Genomic DNA, 26042 nt, shown 5'->3' on the forward strand with positions numbered 1-26042 from the left:
GCCTAGTGGGCGGAAGGGGCCCCAGGGGCTGGGGACAGGCCCTGAGATCACGGTGTGGAGGCCAAGCCCAGCCCCCCAGAGGCCCGTGAGCCCAAGGCTCTGCCCACCCAGGTCCTGAAGTGGGAAGAAAGGATCCTCTCCTCCACCCACCACCCCGCCGCCTCCTCCAGCCAGGCCGGCCCCAGTACCCAGGGGCAGAAGCCCTTCCTGAGATGCCTGCTTTCCTGGAGACAAAAGCACTGCTGAGAGAAGGGGGCCAGGGAGAAGCGGGCCTGGAGTCCTGTTGCCCGGGTGAAGGGGTGGGACCCCTCCCCTGGGGGCCTTGCCAGCTCAGGACACCTGCTGGCTGGCAGGTGGGACCAAGTATGCCAGGGCCTGCCTTTGGGGCCGCGACGGGCAGGGCAGGGACATCAGGAGGGGCAGGTGGGTGCTCAGAATGGCCGGCCGTGGAAAGCCCTGTGGACACCTGGCCTTCCCCCGGAGAGTCTCCAGCACACCCCGCCCACAGGCTCAGAGCCAGACGCCACGTGGAGGGGGCGGCAGACACCCCAGAGGGGACCGTGAGTCTGGCTGAGGCCCTGGGGCACAGATCAACATGCAAGTGGCAGCCTGGCGGCCGGCCGGGGCCCTGGACAAGCTGCCCTGGCGCCCCACTCCCACAGCAGGAGGGAGACTCGGGCACGCCCCCTGCCTTGGTACCCCAGTCAGCCCTGCCTGGGCCTCCAGGGGAGGGAGGCGCTGGCGTGGGACCAATGGGGCAGGGGGACAGGGCGCCTGCCGTGAGTGCAGGTCTCAGCCACCTGAGCTCTGGGATCCCGGGATGGGAAAGGCATCTGAGGGCCTGGAGGAACGAGGTCAAAAGGAGTGGGGCAGAAAACGGGAGGAAGGGCTGGGCGGGGGCGGGAGAGCAGGAGGCCACGCGGCGCTACTCTGGGCTGGGCAGGGGGTGCGGAGGGGGAGAGACCCCGAGCACCTGCTCACCGAGGGCTGACGCTGGCCACGGGGCCACCGAGCCGACAGGGCCGCGCCGCCGAGGCTCTGGTCCTTCGAGCCCAGCGGCCTTTTCCCAGCAGCCGTGAAGGCGTCGCCGTCCTGGCCTCCGAGGCTGCGCGTCCATCCCCACAGCACCGGTGGCCCAGGCCCAGCCCACGCCTGTTCATGGTGGCACAGCGCCGTTCACCCCGCTGCCCTGTGCACCAGGGGGAGTCACGGGGCCCGGGGGGACGGGTGGTGAGGGGACGGCGGGGTGCCGGCTGCTTGCTGGACCCCCGGGAGCGGCACGGTGGTCGCCCTGCAGCCTCTCCCGGCTCAGGCAGCAGCTCTCGGGTCCCGGGAAGACACTGACATGCAACCCTCCTGCCTGCGGTGTGGACGGGCGCTAATTACACTCCCTCCTTCGAAGCCTGATCAACTTCTCCTAATTAACCCGTTTTCTGTCAACGTGAGATCATTGAACTCGCTCAGAGCCGTCTGTGCAAACAGAGAAATCTGAGACCCACTTGGCTACTTGTCATGAGGGAGATTCCAAAAGCAACATAGATTTGGTTTTGAAAACACATTTTCTATTCCCATTGGCCCGTGTTCTCCCGGTTCACTAGCTTCTGAAGTTTTTTCTAGAGCAGGGACCCTCGGTTCAGGGGCCGTGAACGTGGACAGGACAAACGGCGTCTTAGCCTCGCTGAGCTCAACCGAAACTGAGCGTTTCCCTCCCCAGGAGCGTCCACGGTGCCTGGCACTCACCTGCACCAGGAAGCACAGGGCTCCACGCTCACCACGACCCCGGCCTGGGTGGCCTCAGCAGCTCGGCTTCCTCACCCAGATCAGCACGGAGCCCACGCGGCTGCTGTGTTAATATTTTGATAATTATTTTAAAAATAACTGCTTCCTTTGAAATCCTATGTGTCTTTACTCATTGAAAACATTAATAAATGGTGGCAGACAGGGGATTTTAGGGCAGTGAAATGATTCCGTGTGCTACTGTAACGGTGGGTACTGTCATGCGCATTTGTCAAAAACGTGGAGTGTAGGACTCAAAGAGTGAACCCTAATGTGAACCTTGGGCTTGATTAATAATAATGTATCAATGTTGGCTCATCAACTGCAACAAATGTATCCCACTGGTGCCAGGTGTGAGTAATAAGGGATGTACAGTGAGGGGGATGGGAAGGCTCTGTACCATCTGCCCAATTTTTCTGGGAACTTAAAACTGCTCTAAAATATAAAGTCTCTTATTTTATTTTATTTTTTTTGGCTGCGTCACGTGGCTTGTAGGATCTTAGTTCCCCGACCAGGGATTGAACCTGTGCCCTCGGCAGTGAGAGCGTGCAGTCCTAAACACTGGACTGCCAGGGAATGCCCTAGAGTCTATCAATTTTTAAAAGTTTATTAAATATGAAAAAATTATCCCCAGGCTACCAAAGGGGGCCCCTTAGAGCCCTGCAGGACCTGGGAACAGTGGCCCAGGCTCAGCCCAGCCCCTCAACAGCCAGTCTCCCCATTGGTGAATGGAGCAGGGCGTCCAGGAACCACCGCAGACCAGGGCTCCACTGCTAGTGATGGCCACAGACAGCGGGCACCTCAGCAGTGGCCTGAAAGGAAGGAACAATCACATTGAAAGTGCAATTCTGTTTTGATGCAACTCACACACGTGCACACACGCCCAGGCACACAGCCCCCCTCTAGGGCTTGCCCAGTGGGGTCCATTCCCAGCTTTGCAGATGGATCTAAATACTTCTGCAGGGTTTTCCGTTCTGAAGGCACACGTGGTTTAATCTCAGCCAGTACGTGCAGAGCAATTAAACCAAAAAGCTCATTTCTGAAAAGAGATAAAGTATTTGAGTACCTGCATCAATGTGCAACATCTGCCTAATGTTTTAGACATTTCCCTGGTGGGTGAAACAATGTCCACTCCCAGTAAATACTAACCCAACCACAAATACCTGAAGAAAGTGAGACATTTTCTTGACAAAGATCAACCATGTTATCTCTTCAGATACATCGTTCTGTCAGGAATTTTTTCTGTTTTAAAATCTCGGAGCCAAATTCAAATCAAGCTAAACATAGTCTACTTTAGAGCTAATGTGTTTGAAGTTGGGACCTAACACGTGAAATATGTCAGGGGGAAATGCACAATATGTGACCCAGAAAGAAAGGGTTCCTCTAGGACTGAGCCCAGAGTGATGGCTGTTTGTAGGAAAGGTCTCTGGTTAGCGGAGCCTCACCGCGTGGAATGCCCGCACAGCACATTTACAATCCTGTGCTACGTTGAGAAAGCAGGGCTGCGCTCCCCTTCCTGCAGAAACCAAGCCGCCACATGAGACCCTGGGCCAGGGGTGCACCCATGTCCCAGCAAACACACACGCCAGGTCCCTGAGGGTTTTATGACCCCACCCCGGAAATGCCTGTGCGGACACGGACAGGCCATCCACGCAGGGGGCTCGCCAGGAAAGCAGTGCTGTGGTCCGCGCGCCGGTTGGAAGAAGAATTTCCAGACACGAAGTATTTTAGATGAGAGTGAGTTTATTGAGAACAAGGAGCAGAGTTAGTGAGGGGCGCTGCGAATCCAGCGGGCAGACTTCCTGATGGACCAGGGAGAGCCGGCCCCCTTTGTGGGCTAGTGGCCAACTTTTATAGCCTCAAGACAAAGAAAATTCCTGCTGGCAGGATGGCATTAGGTGATTGGTCAAGATACTACAAGGTTACTACATGGTGATTATTTTACCTAATATGGAGTGGGGGGCTGTCCGGTTTAGGTTAGGAGAGCCCATGGCAACAGTTGCTATGGGGGCTTGGTTAATCCCAGAGTTTTTGTCCTGTGTCCGGGATGTAGGGCTCCACACCAGGTGCAACAAGAAGCCCACCAAGGGAAGGCGATGCCCGCGCGGTGGACCCAGCCTGCGCCTGTAGGGTCGTCCCTGCTGGGCCTGGGCACCTCCGGGGCCCCGTCGCCACACGCCAGGCCAGGGGGGCCTGGGACTGGCTGCGGGAGGGGGCCTCACCGCCTTGCCCCTCTCCTCCCGAGCACCAGTGGGACAAGCTGTGATGGCCAGGAGGCCCCTACTCAGCACAGGGCAGCTGCTGGTCGGGGACCGTCCGGAAGGGCTGGCGCATCTGCAGCAAGGCGGACGACGGGAAGGCATCTCTGGACAGCGTGCCAGGAGCCGGGTGACGGAGGACCAGTCAGGCCTGTGCCCCTCCTCTCCGGAGCCCACCCTACGACTGCCCTCTCTGCAGCCACTCGGGTGGGGCGGGGCACGGAACCCTGGGCGTGGGGGGAGGCCGGGGAGGCAGCTGGGCCACAGGCCAGGAGCCTGCGTCTCAGACGAAACCAGGGAGCAGGGTCTCAGCAAGTCACCTGAGACAGTGAATCCCAGGAGGTAAGGACCCCGTGTACCCAGGTGAGATGAAAACATGTCACCCGAGACTGCACGGGGTATTCACAGCAGCCACAAGGCAGATAACCCAAGTGTCCACGACAGAAAAGGGGGCAAACAAAACTTGGCTCATCCGAGCCAGGGAACGCTATTCCCCACGACGGAGGGGAGCCCTGACGCAGGCAGCAGTGTGGGCGCTGCAAACGCTGAGCTCCGGGGGGGGAAGCCGGGCGCCGAGTCCACGCACCACGAGACCCGCTTGTGTGAACGTCCAAGCTGGGCGACTCCCCGGGGACGGGACTCGGCCGTGAGGCCTCGGGGGCTGGGCCGGGCTCAGGCAGTGGCTGAAGGCAGTGATGGAAGGCTCTGGAACCGACTGTGGTGACGGCGGTACAACCTGTGAACGCCCTGAAACCCGCTGAATCGCACCCTGTGATGGGGGGGGTCTGATGGGATGAGAGCGGTGTCTCTGTCAATCTGGCTCTGGAATGACCAGGTGCCTCTGGCCTGGGGAGACGAGATGGACTGAAGGGCTTCCTGACCCCGGTTCCGGTCATGAGTCCTCGCCCTAAAAACACGACGGAATTCCTTAGGGCCATTCTCTCCATGACCAATGGCCATTAGGAGCTTTGTGCTTGAACCTGCTTCCAGACTAGGGACACAAAGGCTGGGTGACTGTCATTGCGGTTGGCCCTAACACAGCCCCTTCCCGCCTGCGTGAGGAGCTCCCGTCCGCCCGCGGGGGCCTGTGCCGGGCGATCCCCCATGCTGCTCCCACCGGAAACCCGGGGGGGCAGGAGCAAGGGGGAGGAGGGGCTGACGCAACCGGTAGGGACCGGCAAGGCTTTCTCCCCAAAGCAGGCGGCCCCCCCAACCCTCCTCCTGTGGGCGCACAGGCCCCACCCGTCCAGGCCTGTGCAGGACCAGCACCCGGGCCCCAGCAGCCCGGCCACGGCTCGGCTCCGCCTGAACCCCAGCCTGCCCTCCCCCGCCCCCGTGCTGCCACACTCATCTGCAACCCCACCCCCTTCGCAGGACTCCTTCCTGGACCCCATCCTCAGGCCTCCCCCACCCCACTCACCCCTCCCCAGTGCCCGGCAGGTCGGGTCCAGGTCCATTCACCGTCCTCCCGGCTCCCTCAAGACCCCCGGCACCCGCTTTTCCTCCTGCCGCCTTCCTGGCTGTTCCCTGAGGCCCAGCTCACACCGCCCCAGTCCAGGGTGCCTCCTCGTGTCCACAGCCCCCAAATCCACATGGTGACGTATAATCCCCAACACGACGGTATTTGGAGAGGAGCCCTAGGGGGTAATTCAGTTTCGATGAGGTCATGAGGGTGAGACACCCACAATAGGGACAGTGTCCTCCCCAGGGGAGACCAGGCTCTCTCAGTCATCAGAAGGCGCCATCTGTGCACCAGGAGGGGCCCCTCACCAGGCACTGGATCAGCCGGCACCCTGACCTTGGACTTCTGCCTTCCACCCTGGGAGAAATAAGTGTCCGTAGTACTTTGTAACGCAGTCTGAGCTGACCAGGACTTCCCACCCCACCTCATCCTCCCCATCCCACCCCATCCCTACCCCCATCCCCCATCCCCACCCCATCCCACCCCACCCCCATCCCCTATCCCCATCGCCCATTCCCACCGCCATCCCCACCCCCATCCCCACCTGCACCCCCAGGAGGGGCGGGTCCACTTGCTCAGGCCTCAGCCTCAGTTTCCTGAAGAATGAGGATTCTGACCCCCACCCCAGCTTCGGGCTCTCCGGGCCGCACCCCCAGGCTTGGGGCCCAGGGGCCCCTGCCCTCAGCCACACCAGGAAGAAAGGCACATCCCCTTGCTCTGCCTCCCTCTATGCCCAGCCAGTCCGTAAAAGTACAGGGTCAAGGGCACTGGCCGCCCAGCCCAAGGCCTCTGATCTCCGAGGTGAAAGGCAACCCTGGCGTCAGGCGGAGCTAAAAATAACTCAGCCAGCACTGCCAGGGTGCTCCGAGGGCGGGGCAGGAAGGGAGGCCCTGGTAACCACGTAACTGACGGGACGCAGGCCCAGCAAGGCCGCACCGGAGCGTCCGCTGACGTGCCTCCAGCCCGAGAAGGTGGGCAAGGAGCTGTGGGCAGCCCACCCCAGCCCCGGCCCCTGCCTCCCACTGGGTGCTGATCGGCTCCCTTGGGGTTCTGGGGGTGCGGGAAGAGCACAAGCCACTTAGCTTTTCCCCAGCAGGCGACGGCCACTCTCAGGCCGGGACGGGGCCCCCACCGGCCAGCAGGGCGGCCACGTCCCACCTGGTTTCCGCCTCCTCACCTCCTCCACCCGCATCGCTTACCTCGGCCTGACGACTGCCAGGGCAGAGGCCGGCTGCCTCCTCCGCGGGAGGCTCTGGGTGCCCGCGGCCCCAGCCTCAGACCACTGACAGCTCCCGCTCAGCGGTGGAGATGCCCGCTGGACGCGCCCCAGGCCCAAGGCAGGAAGGGCGAGACTGGGCAGGGGAGTCAGGCAGAGCTTCCTGGGTGGCCTGAGACCAGGAACACAGGGAAGGATCTGGTAACGCCCAGAAGAGTCACGCGGCAACGGGGTTCCTGGTACAGCAGGGGGGCCACACCACCGGTGGCAGGGCCTTCAAACCCTGCAGACAGGGCTCGGGGACCAGCTGGGATGCCCCAGCCCCAGTGGCCCCAGCTGTGAGATGTGGGCACCGTGGCGACTTGCGGGCCCACGGTGAGGGCCCCGGAAATGTTTGCTCTGCCCCTCACCGCCCCCCACCCCCAAGAGCAGCCTAGCAGGTGGCATGTGAGGTTCCCATACTGTGTGCTTTATGGGGAGTGGAGACCAGAGGCGCAGTGGGGAGGGGGGATCGGGGACTGAGGGGCTGCAGAAGCTGGTCATCCTGGGGCCAAGAGCCCCACCCACGACCCCTGCTGCACAGCACCTGGCCCCCACCTGGAAGCCCAGGCCTCCCTGGGGTCCAGGCCCACGTCTAGAATCACACTGCCTGGTACAGGCAGGTCGCACACCCCATGGAGTTCCGAGAGCTGAAGAAGATGTTGACCTCCCTGGTGGGCGGCAGGGTGAGCAGGGGCTGCCCCCCCAGAGGACAAGTCCCGGACCCCTTCAGCCTCACCCTGGCCTGGCAGTGCGGTCTTGGGGCCTTGGTGCCCCCATCTGAGCAACAGGATAGCGGTGGTCCTCCCAGCCCCAGGCTTCCATGGAAACTAAAAGAGTGGTGCTGGTGTGGGAGACCAGAGGGGACCTGCCAGGCTTCATGCCCTCTGGCCAGCTGCTCAGCAGCTCCTCCATCTGGGGGCTTCCCTTCTATCCCAGGGGAAGCCCCTCCAGCCCCTAGACCCACCTCCACCACCTCCTTGGGCCGCCACCCAATCGGAGCCCCTCCACCCGATGGCTCCTTCTAGATGGCACCGCAAGTCCAAAAGTAAGCCGCCACCCCAGGGTGTCGGGGGGAGCCAGGCCGCCATGGGCCGTGTCCTGTGTCCCTCTACCTTCCTTCTCCTTGATGTGGGTTCAGCCTGGAAGTGGCCACGCTAAGGAGACCGTGGACTCCAGACCTAGGACCCCACGTGGGCCCTGTCCCCGCAGTGCGTGCCTCCTTGGCTGCTCTGGCCTCTGAAGACCGTGGATCGGGGGTCGGGGGCTCGGGCCTCCGGGACGGAGCGGACTGGCCGAAGTGGGCCACCTGGCTGGAGGACCTCGAACGGGCAGTGAGCGGGAGGAGGGTGTTCTCCTCCCGCACCGGCCACGCCAGCCCCTGCCCCCCGCCGCAGCTGGGAGGGGGTGCGAGACCCCATCCCCTGGAGGAACGGGGGGAGGGTGACAGAAAGCCAGTCACGTGCCCTGCACACTTGTCGCCTTCCAGCCTGCTGTCCTCCACCGGCCAGCCTGCTCCACAGCAAAGGTGAGGACAGCTGGCCAAGGGGCGGGGGTCGGGCGGCCAGCCCCATGGGGAGCAGGGTCGTGTGACCGGGTGGGCGAGCGCTTGCTGGGTGCCTGCAGGGACCTGTGGGGCTGGAGGCTGGAAGGCCACGGGGGGCGGGGCGAGGGCTCCCCACGGGCTCCACGCGGGGCCCACCCCGGTCCCCGGAAGGCTAAGGGGTCAGAACCCTCCCCACAGGGACACGAGGGAGGCCCGGCCGGCTCTGTTCTCGGAGCAGACGAGCTCCCGTAGGGAGACCCGTGGGAAGCTGGGACCCACAGTCAGGAGGGCCCCGGACGGCTCCCTCGGCTCCGCTGACAGCCCGGCCTCCCTGCCCTTCCCCTCCTGAGCACACCGGCCCCTCCTGCCTGGGACGTGCTTGTGGGGTCCCTCTGTTGAGGGGACCCCTCCCCAGTCCCTTCCAGAATGGCAGGGGCCTTCCTGCTCCACTGAGCTTTTCCCACCCCGCCCCCCCCCAAGGTGCCCACTCCCCTGGAGGCCCACTCCCTTCCTACAGCCACTGTGCCCAGCCTCTGGGGGGGCGGCCGGTGGGGGGAAGGAGCGGAGGGTCGGACATCACTGTGGCATCCCAGATATCACCAGGGGCCAGCCATCAACCCAGGTCTGGGGGGCCAGCTCTTGGTGAGGGTCCTACCTCCTGGGTCCTAAGAAGAATGACGGTCACACAGAAGGGCATGGTGAGATGCAATGAAATCAAACTGGCAAGAGAACATGATCAATTTGCTGCTTAAAGAAACAGTCACAAAGACTGAAGAAAAAAAAAGGCTGCCTTCCCTTTCAATTAGAACTGCTGTCTGTCCCAGGGGACAGTGCACCCCAGCTGGCGGGGGCGTATAAAGACCTGGGACAGGACCGCCTGGTGGTGCGTTCTCGGGGCCTTGGTGCCCCCATCCGAACAACGGGATAGCGGTGGTCCTCCCAGCCCCAGGCTTCCATGGAAACTAAAAGAGTGGTGCTGGTGTGGGAGACCAGAGGGGACCTGCCAGGCTTCATGCCCTCTGGCCAGCTGCTCAGCAGCTCCTCCATCTGGGGGCTTCCCTTCTATCCCAGGGGAAGCCCCTCCAGCTCAGGACTTGGCTCCCCTTTAGCCCCTCCGGCCTAGCCGCCCTCCTGAAGGCTTCAGTGGGGGCAGCCCCATCCTGGGTGCCCTGGGTGTCTGAGCAGTGGGTGGCTGGAGGGGAGCCTTGGGGCCATGGCATGGAGAGGCCCCCAGCCCAGGGCAGGAGAGTGCCCAGAGCAGGACCAGGCGGCATCAGGTCGTCAGGAGCAGGGTGGTCAAGGGACCGGGGAGCCTGCAGGCCTGAGGGTCATATCAGGGCCGGGCCCAGCTGGACCATAGAGGGCGCTGGCCTGGGACGGTCCAGGGACGACTCCAGGGCACGGGACTGCCTGTGTCTCCTGTAGAGGCGGTCCCCCGTATGTCTGTGGAGCTCCAAAGCCCCATGTGCTGGTGGCCATCCTCGCACTTGACCTTGGGGCTGGTCCTGCTGCGCTGGCCTGCAGGGAGGGGCTGGGAGAGCCGGGCTGGGAGAGCCGGGCTGGGAGAGCCAGGCCGGTAGTCAGGAGTGAACGTGCCCAGGGCAGGCTGCCATCTCGGGGGACCGGAGTCCCGATCACTCTGAGGCACGCGTTTCTCCACGGAGCAGTGCCTCGCTTACAGAGAACGCCCTGTCTCTCTCTGCGCGGTCGGCACCTCCTCCCCAAGTCCAGGCCTCATCCCAGGGCAGCCGCGTCTCCCTCAAGGTGGGCATGGCAGCCCCTGGCCCCCAAGGGAGCCGTCTAGGACCAAGGCCGCAGAGCGGGGCTTGAGGTGGGCAACAGCTCTGGGCAACCGCGGGCGCAGAGGGTCTGGACGGCCCCTCTGGCCTGCGCACGGAGGCCAGGCTGCCCTGCCCCAAGTCGGGGCCTTGGCTCTGCTGGACCCTCAGGGCAGGGGCATAAGGGGGCTCCCTGGGTTGGGGAGGGCAGGCGAAGGATTGCACCCCCTCTCTGCCCTCCTGGACTCATGCAAGGTTGCCCCTCCCTCCTCTAGGGGGGGTCTCAGGGTGGGAGGGCCTGGACCAGAAGAGCTCCTCCTAGGGGGTTTATTCTGGTAAGATTCTGTTTGAGAAAAGGGCTCTGACGCTCCAAATGTTTGAAAACCACCGTCTTCCCGCTACCCGCACCCAAGAGTCAGGCCCAGAACCCCAGGCCCCACGGGGAGGGGAGTCCCACCCCTCTTCCATCCTGGAGAGGACCTCCGGCCTGGCCAGGAGCAGGTCCTGCTGGGTGCGGGGACACCCCGAATGTTCTAGTAAAGCCAGGAACAGGCAGAGGCACCACCGTCCCCTCTGGGATGTCCCTCGGCTCTGAAGGAGCCGACCAGGAAACCAGGGGGTCGAGGTTTCACAGGGAGAAACCAGAGCAAAACTCTCCACCTCCTGAGACGTCGTCCTGCCTGGGAAAGTCGTGCCAGCTAGAAAGCCCTGAGGGGGGCCGGACGAGATGCGGCAGCAGCCAGAACAACGACCCGGCCCACGGGCAAGGAGGACCGCAAGCGACCCGTCCCCAAAGCCGCACTGTCCACGCGATAAGCGCTGCCCCAGGGTCCCCCAGCACCGCAGATGCGCCCGAGCCAGGGTGACTTCCTCGCACACCTCTTTGTTCTCTTACATTTAAACCAAGAGCAGAACTCATTTTCTTTACCTTTCTTTTTGCTTTTTGGTCTTCAGAGTGACACAAAGGGGTACGGAACGCCCTCTTACAAAGAACAGGCGAGGTTTTTAATCCTTCTCACGTTGAAGTCTGACTGCATCACCCCCGCACGGGACAGGGGGACAGGGCAGCCCTGGGGCTGGTGCGGGGAGCCCAGCGGGACCCACGCTCTGGACGAACACGGAGGGGGATGGGGATGGGGAGGCGGCCGGTTGTCAAGCGCACAGAGACCCCGTGCGCCCGGGGCTGGGTTGTCCCGAAGCCAGCAGGGAGGTGAGGCGGCCCTGCTCCCCTGGGCGCCCTGATCCCGGAGGCCACCCTTGCTGCTGGGCTCTGGCTCTTCACAAACCAGAAAAGCTAAAGTCTGCGTCGGGGGAATAAATACATTTGGCCAAGAGGAGTCGCAGTGCTCCGGGGGTCTGTCCTCGTGGCCAGACGCACCTGCTGCCCCCGGAGGCCTCGAACCAGGCTGACCCCGCGGGCCGGGTCTCTGCGCGCAGCCGGCCAGAAGGCTTGCAGGGTCCTGGGACGGAGCGGGGGTGCGGAGGACACCCCTGAAGTCAGGAGCTGCAGGGGAATAGCCATCCCCTCATTGTCTGTGACCTGGGGGGAAGCAGAAAGGGACACAGGTTACCTCAGGGTCCAGTGCCGGGGGGCAGGCCTCTCGGAGTCCAAGCACCAGGCCAGGGCGCCCACCCAGCTCTTCTGAGCCTCTCCCTCAGGCTCTGTGGTCCCTCAGCTTCACCCAACCCTCACCATCTCGGGAGTCCCGCCTCCTTTGGTGCCCCTGCCCCTCTCCTGGGGCAGGTGTCTGACCCCTGCATGCCCCCGTGCCCACCCTACCTACCAGGGGCCCTGAACTGCCCGGGGAAGGTGCAGGATCCTCAGTGGCCCACGGACCCAGACCACAGGCTTGTCCTGCAGCCCCTCAGCCTTGGGCCAGGCACACAGGGGCTGAAGGCAGGCCAGCTGTTCTGGGTCCTGCCAGCCGTGAGTGACTGGGGGTTTGGGGGGGCTGATGGCTGTGCACATGCCCCAGGCTCAAGGCTCAGAAGGCCCCAGTGTGAGGAGTGATTGACACCCCTGGAGCCCCGCCCCCAGCCAGGAGCCCCGCCCCCCCCATCAGATGCACCCTCCTGGCTTAAAGAGACCCCCTTGGGGTCAGGGGTGGGCGGGGGTGGGGCAGAGGGCAGACCCTGGACAAGAAAATCCTCTCCCAGGTTGGCGGGGAGCCCAGGCTTCAGCGCTGCTTCCTGACTTGTCCCCACCTCCCATCTGACCACCAGGTGGTCATCCTCGAGCAGGGACAGCGGACCTCGGACAGCGGACCTCACAGCCCAGCGTCTCAGGGCCAACCCCTCCCTAAAGAAGGCAGTGGGATCTCAAGGAGGGGAGTCTCCCCAAGTCCCGCAAGCCAGGGGGAAAGTGTTCCCCACACCGGAGCTCTGCCGTCACAGGAGGCTCTGGGAAGGAGGGAGCCTGGAAGGAGGGCCAGGTGCCTAGAGTCCAGCGAGAACAGGCGGAGCGCACGGGGGCTGCCGGCCACACAGCCGGTTGCTTCCCCCCACCGCAGGGGAGGTATACCCGAACCCATGAGGCGCTCCTACACAGGAGGAGGGAGAGATGCCGGCCGGAGCCTGGCCGAGCCCTGAGAGCGGGCGTCTGCTTCTGCAGTCTTGGAAGCCGTGAGCGGCTGTGACAAGACCCCGAATGCCCTGAGACTGCCACGCCAGCCACGTGGAGGGCCCGGGCGTGCATGCGTGCGTGTGCGAGGGGAGGTGCCGGCCACCCCGGCCGAGGCCTCGGGCAGGCGAGGAGTCCCGCAGACACTCCAGCCCGGCCGACGCCACTGGCCGGGAGCGCACACAATCATGAGAAATAACCAAGCAGAGTTGTCTGAAGTCACTGTGTTTTGGGGAAGTTTGTTCACAGAGTGATCATAAACTGAGACAAATACCCTACGTGTCTGAAGGCACTGAGAGGTTTCGATTTCTCTCAGAGACCTGGGAACCAATAACTGATTATATATAAACAACCCCAAATGAGGCAAATTCAACTCTGCAGAGAACAGATCTGAAGAAAAACAAAATATATTCATGATTATCTACATGGATAAGCTACAATTTTTTTTTTAAGATTTCTTCTTTGATGTCGACCATTTTTAAAGTCTTTATTGAATTTGTTACAATAGTGCTTCTTTTTTTTTATGTTTTGGTTTTTTTTTTTCTGGCCACATGGCACGTGGGATCTTAGCTCCCCGACCACGGATCGAACCTGCATTGGAAGGCGAAGTCTTAACCGCTGGACCACCAGGGAAGCCCCTAAGCTGCAATTTTTAATATCAACACTGAATCTTGATTTAGCCAGAAATCACGTTTGTGTGTTCGTGTGGCAGGAAAAGGGGGTGTTATGAGGTTGCAAAATCTTCCTTTTCCACAGGGAAAAAAGTCCATAAAGAAGGCTTCAGCTGAGAAATCATGAAAGAAGAAACAGCAAGATAAGTGTAGGAATGTGCAGAGAAATCCTTTCGTTACACATTTCATGTTACTAGTGGGCTTTCAAACCATGAGCATACGTAACACTGCTACAAATAAAAATTCAATGGAAAGATATCATGTTCAGGAACATCTTACTATAATGTGAAATAGGAACCAAAGCCTTTTTCCACTTATTTTTAAAATATAGAATCCAGGAGATGCATCTGCGCAGAGAAATGCAAACGCCTTCCACCATCCCGGAGGCTGCCTGTGGGCCCTGAGCCCTGCGTCAGCAGAAGGGCTGGCAAAGCCTCAGGGCAGACAAGCCTCTCCTGTCACCATCGCTGCCCAGGTCTGAAAGCAGTGACCCCGCGGCCTAGCGGCCAGGCCGGCAGGTGGGGAAGGGGAGCCGCCGTCCTGCTCCGTATCCAAAGCGCCCAGGATTCCAACGACCAGGAAAGAAACACCAGCGGTGACCACAGCAAACTGGACCGCACACTCGCCCCAGCCGCAGCCGGTCGTCGGGCTCCAACCTGTCATCCCCCTCCCCCAGGGCTCCACGGAAAGCTCCCGGCCAGGAGCCCGACTTGGGGTGTGCCGGAGGGACCCCTCTCTGGCCATCCCCCCCGCCCCGTGCTTCCCGATCGCCTCGGAGCTCGGTCACGGCCCCCAGGCTGGTCCAAAGAAGCAGCTCAGCATCGGATGGAGAGGGCTGGGGGCTCCAGAGCCATCTCCAGAGGGATGCAAGGCATGAGGCCCGGGCAGGACCCTGAGCAAACACGGGAAAGACATCTAAGTCCTGAGTGTAGCGCTAAGGCCCCTGCTAAGGAGACTCGTCCTCCCAGGGCGGCGGGCTCCCAGTCTCGGGGCACCCCTGAGAGCGGGAGCCTCTGGGCATGACGTCCACTAAGCCACACCCGGACCCGGGGCCCAGAGCCCTAAGCCAGGGCCCAGAACCCTCCCCAACCTGGGGCCTAGAACCCTCCCTAACCCAGGACCCGGGGCCCAGTACCCGCAGCCGGGTCTGTCTTGCCCATCAGTGCCTGAGACAGGCCGCCCCTCCGGGAGCACCCTGGGCTGGGCAGACGGTGGGCTCCAGGAAAGGCTCTGCAGTGTCTGCCAGCAGCAGGTTTCCGGGGACACTGCCCTTGGCAAAGAAAAAGACGGAAACCATAAAACAAAATCCTGGACCTTGTTCTCGAATTCCCAACCGCCTCCTGCCCAAGCTGTCTGGGCCGCCAAATACCCCCTCCACATGCCAGTCCTGGGGACAGGCCCTCCCTGACGCTGCTGGTCTCCCCTCTGCAGGTGCCCCAGGACAGAGCGGACACCAGGCAGCGTCCTCACCGCCTGTGGTGGCTGCCGGGCCCTCCCACCCCCGAGTCCCCAGCGACCAGAGGCCCCAGGAGAGGCAAGGAGGGGCGGTGGGGGGCACGGAGAGGACGCGGACGCGGGACAGCAGCGATGACCAAAGCCCTGGTGGTCAGGCAGAAGCCCCGATGCAGAGGCCCCAGGGGGATGGGTCCCGGCCTGGGGCAGCCAGCGGGCCAGTTCTCGGAAGCCCTCAGGCTGGCCCGGGCCTCTGTGAGGACAGCAGGGGTTCTCCTAACTCTGGGGACAAACCCGGACTTTCCCTGTACTTTCTTCTTGATTGATCAGCCAGGGAAATGCCCCCGAGACTAAGACAGGCCCTCTGCCTGGGACGCACCGGCCCCTCTTTAATAATGGGACATTCCCTCTGGGCGGGGTGGTCCCCGTCCCTTCACCGCGACAGCCTGAGCTGCCCCTCAGAGCGCCCCGGCCCTGCTGTCCCCCACCCCACCTAGAAACTGCGGGAAGGGCACAGACCACAGCAAGAGGCTGCTGGTGGTCCTCTAGAGAGAAGCGCATTTTTCTTCCCAGGAGGAAGACACCCACTGGCTAGGAACCAACTCCACTGCCCAGCAAGGCTTCCTCACCCCTTTCCCCCCAGTTCCTCCCTCCCCAAGAATCGCCCCAGTGCCACTCAGCCCAGTCCTGGCCCGGAGGCCCCTCCTGCCCTCACATCCCTGGAGGTGGCGCTCCCTCTAGCCTGGGTCCTGGAAGGGCCCTGCAGCGCCCCAGCATCCCCCGCCTCCTGTGGCCAGCACCCCAGGGATCAGGTCCGCCCCAACCCTGACCAGAAGGGGCAGGCCATGCGGCCCCACAGCTGCCCGGGGGCCCAGGCGTCTGAGGGGGGAGCCACGATGCCGGAGGCCCCTCGAACTGGGAGGCGAACGCCACGTGCACCGAACGTGGCTCCCCCGGCGGCCCCCACCACTTCCTGCCTGCCGGGAGCAGGTTAACCGGGAAGCGTCCAGGCACCAGGGCACCCAGCGGGAGGGCGCCACCGGCACGGGGCCACGCCAATGCACCTCGTGAGCAACACCTGAGCCGGGTCTCCCCACGAGGGTGCCGTGGGGCAGAGGCCACACCACCCTGGGCTCCCAGCAGTACATCGCAACCTGGGGTCTCCAGCCCATTCCCCACACAGGGCGGTCAGACACCCCAGGCTCAGCTCCCTCACGGGGCTAAGCTGCCTGCAGACCGGGGGCCTGTTGAGAAGATGGGGGGATGCGGGGCTCCCCTCCCTCCACGACAGGGCCTGGGCTGCGGGATGATCACCAGGCCGCTGAGCTCAACACCAGACCAGAACGGACAAGCCCTGTTCCCCAAACCACAGCCTTCCGAAATGCGGTGACGTCAGTGTCTCATGCACAAACAAAGCAGCCACCGTTGGAAGTGAGAACCACGGAGCCTCACGAAGAAGGAAGCAAAGGAAGGCGGCTGTGGCCTGGCATCGCCGATGCCACCTGGGAAGGCGGTCCACGGCAGCCCTGTGGGCGCACGACCTTCCACGGGCCACGCACACCGGGCCATCCAGCGCGGCTCAGGAAAAGCCACTCCCTCAACCCAGCGGAGACCAGCAAGGCGCTGGCCATGGCCCCCGAGCACCCACTTCCCCAGTCACCCGCTTGGTCCCGTGGTCCCTTCAGCCACACCCAGACTGCACCAGGTCTGGTGAGAGCCTGGCCCAGACACAGGGAGGGGAAGGGGACAGTTCCCAGGAGCGCCAGCTCCTCCGGGATGGAGCGCTGGAAAGCTGTTGTTGACGTCATTTCCCCAGGATACGCAGAGGGTTGACACGTGGCCCACCTCCTGGTCCAGAGGCCCAGGAGGCCCCTTCTCCCAGCCAGCGCTGCCCCCTCCATCCAGATCTGCTGTGTAGACCAGGTGTGGACACCCCCAGCTCAGGGTTCTTAACCCAGAGACATGATGGGGCAGATGCCAACCCGCCCGGAGCCACACCATCCTCCCGGGCCCCTTCCTCCACGGCTGGGGAGCATCTCCCCTCGCCCGAGGTGCTGAGGGCGTGGGGGGAGGCACGCGTCAGGCATCCGGCTCTGCCTCTCCAGGGCCAGGGGCTGCCGGATGCACAGGGGAGAGCCTGGCCTGGGAGCTGCCTCCCTGGGGACCGGTCTCCCCACCTGTGGGACAGGGCGCCACGGGCCCCCTCCTGGCGATGCAGCCCAGCGTGCAGAGCTCCATGAACCTGGCGCAGGGCAGGGCGGGGGAGGGCCGCGCGCAGGCCGGGCCCCCATGTGCGTTACCCTGTGCCAGGCAGCGCGTGGGTCTGGGTGTGCAGGAACTTACTTCCTCGAAGGGGAGACCCCAAACAGAACAGCAAAGAACGAAGGAGTGGGTTGTGAAGGAGCCGTGACAAACAAAGATGCTGGGATGGAGAATCCCAAGCTCTGGGGGTTCCTTGGGGTCACAGCCGTACATGGGGTGCTCAGGAGAGAGCCCCTGAGGAGGTGGCCACCGGGCACAGAGTGGGCGGGCACTGCAGCTCTGCCACACGGAGCCGAGAGCTGGGGAGGGGCGCCTTGCGTGTCTGCTTCCGTTGCAAACACAAGGACAAGCGAACACGGCAGAAAGGAGGCCTGCAGGAGGAGGTCAGCACGGAGGGGCCGGGCGATGCTCAGGCTGACTTGGGACCCTTGGAAACCTGCACGGAATCGAAACGTAAAGGAATCTCTACAGATGGAACGAAAAAAGGAACTCAGTGACCCTAACGGTGCCTGCGGTCATGACAACCACGGAGGGGGCGCTGTCTTGATAACTCTGAAACAGGAATTTGACGTGTCCCCCGAAGGGCCAGAGCCCAGGGACAAAAGGCCTGCAAGCAAAGCTTGGTGTAGGCCCACGGGCAAGCTGGCGGCATCACTGTCTGAAACGATTACATACGTGACGTAGTCTACATATATTAAATATTTGACATATATTAACTTTTGCATGTAAAATTATTGTGCTAATATCACTAAGAACCAAGTTCTTCAGTATAAGGAGATAGAGATACAAATACGAAAGTTGAAGAAGTAAAAAATCTGAATTAGAAAAATCAGTGTGAAGTCATGATTTCTTTTCTCCTGAAAGAAATTCCAAGGTCTGTTAACTGCAAAGCCTAAGAAACCACCTGGAAACAGTGTGACCCCAGCAGCCAGCACCCCTCGCGTCCAGGCAGGATAGCGGCTGGATACCAGTCCCCTTGAGAGGACCCGGGACTCTTCGGGAAACGGCTGACCCTGGGTCTGGGCCAGAAATGCCCACGGTGACCCAGAACCCCGAGTCCTGGCAGAAAGCAAGGCCGCTGCCAGAGACCGCTGTGGTCGTCAGGTGGCCCCATGAGCCGATGAGCCCATGGCCAGCAATGGGACGATCTGGGCGTCAAAGAGGACGTTCGCCTGGACTGAGGGCAGTCCACCATGCTTACAACAGATGCGCTGGTCACTCCGGAAGGTGCTGGAACCGACGCAGACGCTCGTCCGTCTGTTCTGTAAGACCGCATCTAAAGGTGACCAAAGTGTTACTGCAGGATGGCTAAGGAGCTGATCAGGTCACTAGGACAGAAGGGCCTCCCGACGGGCAGCTGAGGGACCACCGTCCTGTGGAGGGGTCGCACCCCAATCCCATGGCGCAGGAGCGCAGAGCTCGGGCTCCTCCCCGTGTGCTCCGGGACCTCCGACCTTGGGGTAGGTGCTCCGTCCAGCGGGGAAGAAGCAGGACAGGAACAGGGCCGAGTATTTGGAGCTGGCGGTGGGGACCCCTGGCAAAGAGTGGTTAAGGCATCTCACCAGTGGGGGGGGGGGGCAGCACTGGGCTCGGCAGGCCCAGCCCAGGGGGCCCGCAGCCCCTCCCCCAGGCTGGGAGAAGTCCCGCCCCCGCTAGGGACCCCAGCAGAGCGACTGCACACACCGGGCCTGTGTCCCGGCGCACCCACCTGGGGAGGCCTCGGGGAGGGGGCGGGGCCTGAGCCCTTGCAGCAGCCTCGGAATTACAGGCCTTAGTTTCCTCTGGAACAAAATAATTACAACCTTCACAGAGGACCTGAGCTCCCTGAAAGCAACGCGGAAGTCAGCTGAGAAGCAGAAGTACATCTTTATTTAGCACTGGAACAGAGAAAAGCCCGTTTGGGGCATTCGCCTCAAGGATACCGTTCTAGGAGAGGCACAGGAGGGCAGCGGCCCCTGGAGACAGGATCTGGACGCCTCCGCGTGGGGACCGGACGCCGAGTCAGCACTCCCGGGCGGGGCGGGGCGGGCGGCCGCCAGCAGCCGGGCGGCACGGGACCCAGCTGGCTTCCCGCGGATGTCTCTACTTCCCGGGAGAGTCACCTTGTGAAGCCGAAAGCGGCCCTGGTGCCGCCGCCGGCCCGTGTGCACGGCCTCCCCGCACGTGCTGTGCACGGATCCACACGGGCCCGCTGAGTGGGCGGAGGACGCAGTGGGCGAGTGGGGCCCCAGCCCTGGAACCCGGGACGTCACCTTCCATGGGACAGGTGCGGCCAGTGTGATGGAATGAGGGCTTTGAGACGAGCAGATCAGGCTGGGCCAAGCAGGTGGCCCATGAACGCCTCACAGGGTCCTCACGGAGGAAGGCGGGGGGACGCATCACAGCAGAGAGGCCCCCGCCACCACGCAGGCAGAGGCTGGGCGACGCGGCCACGGGCCCGGGAGCGCCCGAGCCCCCAGGAGCTGGAAGAGGCAGGAAGGACCCTCCCCTGGAGCCTCGGAGGGAGCACAGCCCTGCCGGCACCTTGACTTCGGGCTTCTGGCCTCCAGAACCGTAGGAAGAGATTTCTGTTGTTTCCAACTGCCCAGCGTGAGGTCATTTGTGCCAGCGCCACAGGAAGCTCATAGGGGACGAGGCTCACACCAAGGGTGCCCTCCTCCTTTTGGTTTTGGGAAACCAAAAAACCCAGCGCTCGGAGCTGCCAGCGAAGTGAGCCCCGTAAGTTCCCTGCTGGCCAGCAGCCCGGCCACTTAGGCAGGAAGGGAAGGGGCCAGGGCCCCTGCGGTTCCACGGGAGGTTGGGCCCCAGCCCTGGACCCTCCCAGCTCACACGGGGTCTGTTAATTTCCCACTGGGCTGAGAGGCTGGGACATTGGGTGGCATTCTGAGCTGTCACGGCTCCCAGGACACCGGGGCACCCGTCCCCGCACCTCCCAGGCCCTCGGGGTGCGCTCCCAGTGACCGTGCACCTGGTAACGGACGGCTCCATCACCGCCTGCCCTCACTTGGGTGGTCCCCGCGGGCTGGGCGAGGCCCCAGCCCATCCGTGCTCACCCACGGCCTCGTCCTCACCCATGTCATCCCACGAATCCATCACTCGGCCCCAAGGCTCCTCTGAGGCTGGACCCCGAGACTCCTCCCAGCCGAGACCCAGGCATTCAGATGCCGGCAACCGGAGTACCTCCTCCACGGCCGGTGAGGGGCATGGTGGTCCCCGAGTTCTGGGCGCGCCCAGCAGCCCAGCCCGTCCCCTGGACCTCTGCCCCCTGCTCCCCGTGGCCCTCTGACGCCCCATCCTGGTTTGAGCCTCCATCCTCTGGCACATCCTTCCAGCCTCCGGGCCCCTACCACACTGCTGTCCCAGAGCACAGGACCATCCACCCTCTGCTTGAAATTCTCCCATGGCACCCCTACTCTGAGGATAAGGCGACAGCTGGGGCCTCAGGCCACCAGGCCCACATTGGGCCTCTCCCCACCCCTAAGGACATGCCCAGCTTCCTTCTGCCACGGGCCCCAGCACATGCTGCTCCTTTTGCATCCTCAGATGCTCATCCCCACCCTATTAGCTCATGATTAGCTCACTGTTCTAATCTCAGCTATATGTCACCTCCTCCAGGAAGCCTTCCCAGATGCCCAGTCCAAATCAGCTTCCTCACCAGACACTCTGCTGGGAGGCCCTTGTCCCCTCTCAGCACATTCCTGTGCGTGATTATGCACGAATCTGGGGACTGTGAGTCACAGCCCTCTCCCCAGCCCCCCAGACAAGGGCCTCGGTGACTGTGCACACTTCTGTCCCCCATCCAGCAGAGCATTCAGTCCTTGGTAGGCCGACCCCTTGGTGGGTGGGGAGAGAAGAAGCACGTAACCGGGTCTGCGAGGAAGAGGCCCTGGGGTCACACCAGCCCCGGGAGGAGTCGCTGTCACCCGTCAGGTTGGGGGGCCAGCCCCGCACTCAGGGCATCCCTGTCCCACCTGCAGGACCCTCGCCCCCCTGACCAGTGGGCAGCGGGAGTTGCCCAGCCCATCCAGTCAGGAGCACAACCCCGGCCCCACCCCGGGGGGACACGGGAGGACCCCTGGGAAAGCAGAGCCAGAAAGCCGGCTGCAGACAAGTCCCCTCACTCAGCCCCTACCCGGGAGACAGATGGGGAAATGGGGCTCAGAGTCGCCAGCCTGCTGGGGCCAGAGCAGGGTGCGGAGCCCTCGGGAGATGCGCCCCGCAGGAGCACGTGAGCACCCTGGGGGCGGTGCCTGCTCAGAGCCTCTGTGCCCAGCCAGGCCCCGCTGGCCTCTCCCCAGCGCCCTGGCCGCCAGGCCCCAGGCCGGCTCGGCGACTCTCACAACGTCCGCATGGGCACCCACCTCTCAGCCGAGCCTCCAGCAGCCCTGCAAAGGGGGCACGGTCTCTCGGGGAAGAGGTGCTGGGCACACGTCCCTGGAAGGGGCCCAGCCCCACCTCTGCTGAGACTCTCCTGACACACCTGCGGGCAGCACAGACACCCCAAACCCCAAGGAGCTCCTGGCACCGCCTCAGCCGTCCTCAGGTGGCTGCAGGGTCAGCTGGACCAGGCCGGGGTGGCCGGTGGGTGGGGCCTGGAGGACCACCTTCCCCAGCAGGCCTCCCGGCCGAGCTCCAGGCCCCTGTGCCAGCCTCCCAGCCCTCCCGTGGGGGGCCCGGGGGGCCCACGCCCGCCGAGAGGTCCCTCCTCCTCCCAGGACGCGCCCGGGTGCTGGTGACCCTGGCCCCTACCTCAGCACCACGACGGGGCACTGCCACCAGCATCTCACACAAGCTCCGCCGGGACCCTCCTCCTGCACCAGCCCCGCAGCCCTCAGCTTGCCTGGGGAAGCCCACCTTCCCCAGAGAGGGCAGTTCCCTGCTTCCCCTTCAAGGAGCAGCCTGGACGGCTGCTCCCCAGACACTTGACACCTGAAAGCAAACTTGTCCACCAGGAGACCGCAGACCCCACCTGAGCGCGAGACCCCGGCTTGCTGACGCCAGCAGATCAGCCACCTGGCTGGCACAAACCTCAGCTCAGTCTTTAAGCCTCAAAAAACAAAACCCAAAAGCCCATCAGCCAAAACCACTTGGTGCCTTGGCGCCGAGAGGATCCAGGCCGCCCCACCACGCTCCCAAAGCTCCACACCCTGCGGGGGCGGGGGGCACAGGCCCCCACAGCAGGCAAACCCGTCTGGCGAGATTCCTCCTCTGCTTCCTGATACGCAGAGCCCTGAACCCACGGGGCTGTCTCTGCCCACAGCAGGCGCACGTGGGCGAGCTGCCCGACACCAGGCCAAAGACGGGCTGGGCCCTGTGAGCAGAGGGGCGGGGCCGGGAGCGGAAGGGCACAGAGAGAGGCAGGGCCCCCCGGGTGGTCCCCAGGCCAGCGGGACGCGGCTGCAGCCAGGGGTGCCCCTAAGCCTGGCCACAGCAGGGAGATGCCCCAGGAAGCCCGATGCCAGGGCATCTGGACTTTCTCTGGACCGCTGCCCCTCAGGTGAGCTGGCCGCCCTCACCTGAGACCCTAGCTGCCTGGATGCCACCAGGTCGGCGCCACGCCCCAACACGAAGGCCAGAACTGATGGGGGATGTGCCTGGTCCCCAACAGGAGAAGGTCGTGCCCGGAATCCGGGGAGCCATGCAGGAAGTGACGTGGGAAGCAGGTGGGGGAGGGGTGGGGACAAGGCCTCAGGAGCCCCGGCAGGGACCCCGGCCCAGACGTGCCCCTCATCACTGCTTCTTCAATCCCAGGACCCCGCTGCGCCCGGCACAGCAGGGAGCGGGCACCAGCACTCCACAAAGCCCCTCCCCAGCCACATGGGCTGGCCCTGCCCAGCCCTGAAAACTCACGTCACCCGGGAAACTGGCACAGACAGGTGGGTGAGCAGGACAGCCAGGCCAGACAAGGTCACCTGAGGGTCCGGAGACGAAGGCAGAGGCCCAGCTCGTCCTCTGGGCCAGCCCCCGTGCCATGCCGGCTGCTTCTGTGGGCGTGGGCATGAGGCCACGGAGCCAGGAAGACCACTGCCGCCACGGGCTGCCCCTCACAGGGGACCCTGTCATGTCCCCTCCGGTCCACCCAGGCGGCCTGGAGCCTCGGGGGACCATAGCCCGCCCGGGACCAACCAGGGGAGGACAGAGAGGGCAGTCAGAACTGGGAAGAGTGACCACCAGCACCAGTGACTGCTGGACACACCCCACTGCCCAGGGACCAGAGCTGGCGGCAGCCACCAGATGAGAACACGCCCACATCTGCCTGCATCTCGGGGCCCAGGGCAAGCTCACGGCAGACGCCCTCAGCCCCTCGGCCGTTTCCTGACACCCCACGAGGTGACCGGACATGCCACACGGTGATGCCCCGCCCCACCTGGTGACACGGCAACGGCACAAGGTGATGCTTCCAACCCCAGGTGGTGACACCTCCCAGCCCCACACAGGCTCCATAAGGCCTGTGGCTGGAGATCCTCCAAAGGTCTCCTGGGGGCAGAGACAGAGGGCGAGGCACTGGCCCAGGGACAGATCCCAGAGCACCGGCCCCGCCACCAGGAGCCTGGAGCCCCCGGCACCAATGTCCAGGACCCACGTGCCGGCTGACGGAGGGGAGCCCCCACTGGCAGCAGAAGAGCAGCGCTGGGCCATAGGCACTACCTCCGAGGGCAGGCAGCTCAGTGACATTCCTCCTTCCGGCAAAGTCAGACCCCTGGACGCACCTGCAAGCAGGAGGTGGGGGAGGGAGGCCCCGGCTGCAGCCCGGGAAGAGTGGGTAAGAGAGGAAGCCCCTCCCTGCGTTCGCTACCGCCCCATCAGTCAAAGCTGCCATATTTAAAACCCTCTCCTTTCTCCAAAGGGAAATGAAAGAGCAAGGAGACCTTTTACGGTCCTTTGCAAGACGGCCGCAAAACACAAACTAGCTCTGTTCTCTGAACAGGTGGCCGACGACTCGCCTGCTTTTAAAGCACCTCTTCTGTGAATCGAAAAGCTGGACAATGTTGCCAGCAAGCGGGGCGATCGTCCAGACGGCCCCCTTCGGAGCAGCGGGCCAGATGGCCAGGGGCATTCGCGTCCCCCTGGCTCACGGAGGCCCAGGGCGGAGGGACAGCCCAGACGCAGACACAGGCTCGGGACGGCCGGAGAGAGGCCGCCCTCCCCGCACACACTCACCTGGTCGGAACCCGAGTTACGTTTCAAACTGGGTTAAGAGCTCCCTTATTTCCGGGGCCACGTGTTGGGCGGCATTGGCAGCCTCTGTTATAGCTTTCCGATACATCCCCTTCTTCTTACGGTTAAATCTCAGTTTGAAAAATTCAGAGAAAGGGGAGAGTTTTGAAATAGACAAGAACGATGTAGTTGGAGAACCAAACCATGAGACTTTCGCTTCTTGCCAGGAGGGCTCCCCGTCCTCCTTCTGGCTAAGACTGATGTCCAGGACACGTGCTGGCCACCAAGGAAAACCATGAACCTTACCCCACACGATGTCCCCTACGGCCACGGTCCTTCCGTCCTCGGTAACGCACTTGGAGACGCTCTGCGTGTGCAGCCTGACCGTCAGCGGTGGGACCGTCGGCCGCGCATCCTTGGACGAGGCCGGCACAGACGCACCGTCGCCGGACGAGAGGTCACACATGTCTGGTGACGTCACTTCTGAGCTGGACGATTTGGACTCGTCCAGGCTGTCGCTGCTCCACACCGACACGCTGGCACAGCCAGTTCTCCGGGGGCAGGCGGCGAGAAAAGCCAGGCCGTCACGCCCGTGTTCACCTCGGGGACACCCCTTGCAGTCGTCGTCCTCGCCGGAACTTCCAGAAGACGAGTCCGCCAGCCCGGAGCGGGCAGAGCCGTCAGCCAGGGGCGCGGGCGAGCCAGCCCGGGGGCCGCGACCACAGCCCTTGAGCTCTTCCACCAGCTCGGCCCTGTAGACGGGCTCCTGCTCGCCAGCCCCCGGGCGGTGGGGCTTCAGGCGGATCTTGGGGGGCGGCGGGGCAGCGCTGGGGGGCAGGGGCCGCGTCAGCTTCAGCTTGGGGATGGAGGCGGGGGCCCCGGCGGGTGGCCTGTCCCTGGGCACCTCGGGGTCCGGGCCTCCGGGCGGGGCCTGCGGGGGGCAGAAGGGCTCCAGGGAGCCGTGCACGCGGGAGGGGATCTCCACCACCTCGCCGGTGCCCTGGGGCGTGCTGTAGGAGATCTTGATGACCGGGCTCCGGGGGACCCGGGCCCGCGCCTCCTGCCGCCTCTCCCTCTTGCTCCTCTTGGCGGTGGCGTCGCCTCCACCGTCGGGGTCCTCGGGCTTTCGGGGCTCCCTGCGCGGCCGGGGGGTGGCCGGGGGGCCGGGGCTGGCCTCCGGGGGGCTCAGGGTGCTCTTGCACTTCTCACAGAGCACCTGGCGGGGCCGCAGGCGGATGGGGCTCAGGGCCAGGTGGCCAGGGTCGCGGTTGCGGGACAGGCGCCTGCGTGTCCTCTTGATGCCCCGGGGGGGCGGCTGCGGCACCCACTGCCGGTACGTGTTCCTCAGCCAGAGCGGGGGAGGGAAGGGGGCGCCTTCAAAATAGGGCGGGAACGGGGGCAGGCTTCCGGCGGGCAGCGGGGGCGGCTCGGGGCTGGCGGTCTCAGGGGCCTGGTCCCCACGGGGAGGTGGCGGGGGGCCTGTCCCCAGCTGCATCGCCTCTGTGTCCCCCTCCGTGGGGGCCGGCCCGTGGCAGCCGTTGACAGGCGGGTCCTGGGCCTGGGGCGGCGGAGCCGACGGGGGCAGGCCGAAGAGGCCGGACCTGGCGGTGGGGAGACAGAAGGGGACAGTCAGGACAGGGAGGGCCCCGCCGCAAGCAGACCCCACTCCCGGAGGGCCCAGCGGCATCTCGGGGCTTTAACAGAGGCAAGCACCCCAGCACGTGCCCCGGGGGCGTCCCAGCTGCGGGCTGCGCTCTCTGAAGTCACGCGACCAGCGACCAGCATGGAGACCGTCGGCCCGACA

At 63.9% G+C, this 26042-nt stretch overlaps 1 protein-coding gene across 12 annotated transcripts in view; it reads right to left on the bottom strand.

Annotated features, from left to right (window-relative positions):
- Nucleotides 1-3501: 3501 nt before the first annotated feature.
- PWWP2B (PWWP domain containing 2B) overlaps nucleotides 3502-26042 on the bottom strand; it is a 30827-nt gene continuing 8286 nt past the window's right edge. For 2 of the 12 annotated variants that reach the window (XM_059900082.1, XM_059900093.1), the window contains 2 exons: nucleotides 19003-25839; nucleotides 18299-18377 (listed from right to left, as the gene is read on the bottom strand). In XM_059900082.1, coding sequence (XP_059756065.1) covers nucleotides 24258-25839 — 1582 coding nt within the window. In that variant the 3' untranslated portion in view covers nucleotides 18299-18377; nucleotides 19003-24257. The other 10 variants (XM_059900092.1, XM_059900089.1, XM_059900087.1 and 7 more) reach the window with 10 other exon arrangements.

This window comes from Balaenoptera ricei, chromosome 16 (genome assembly GCF_028023285.1).
Source record: "Balaenoptera ricei isolate mBalRic1 chromosome 16, mBalRic1.hap2, whole genome shotgun sequence".
Classification (NCBI taxonomy): Eukaryota; Metazoa; Chordata; class Mammalia; order Artiodactyla; family Balaenopteridae; genus Balaenoptera; species Balaenoptera ricei.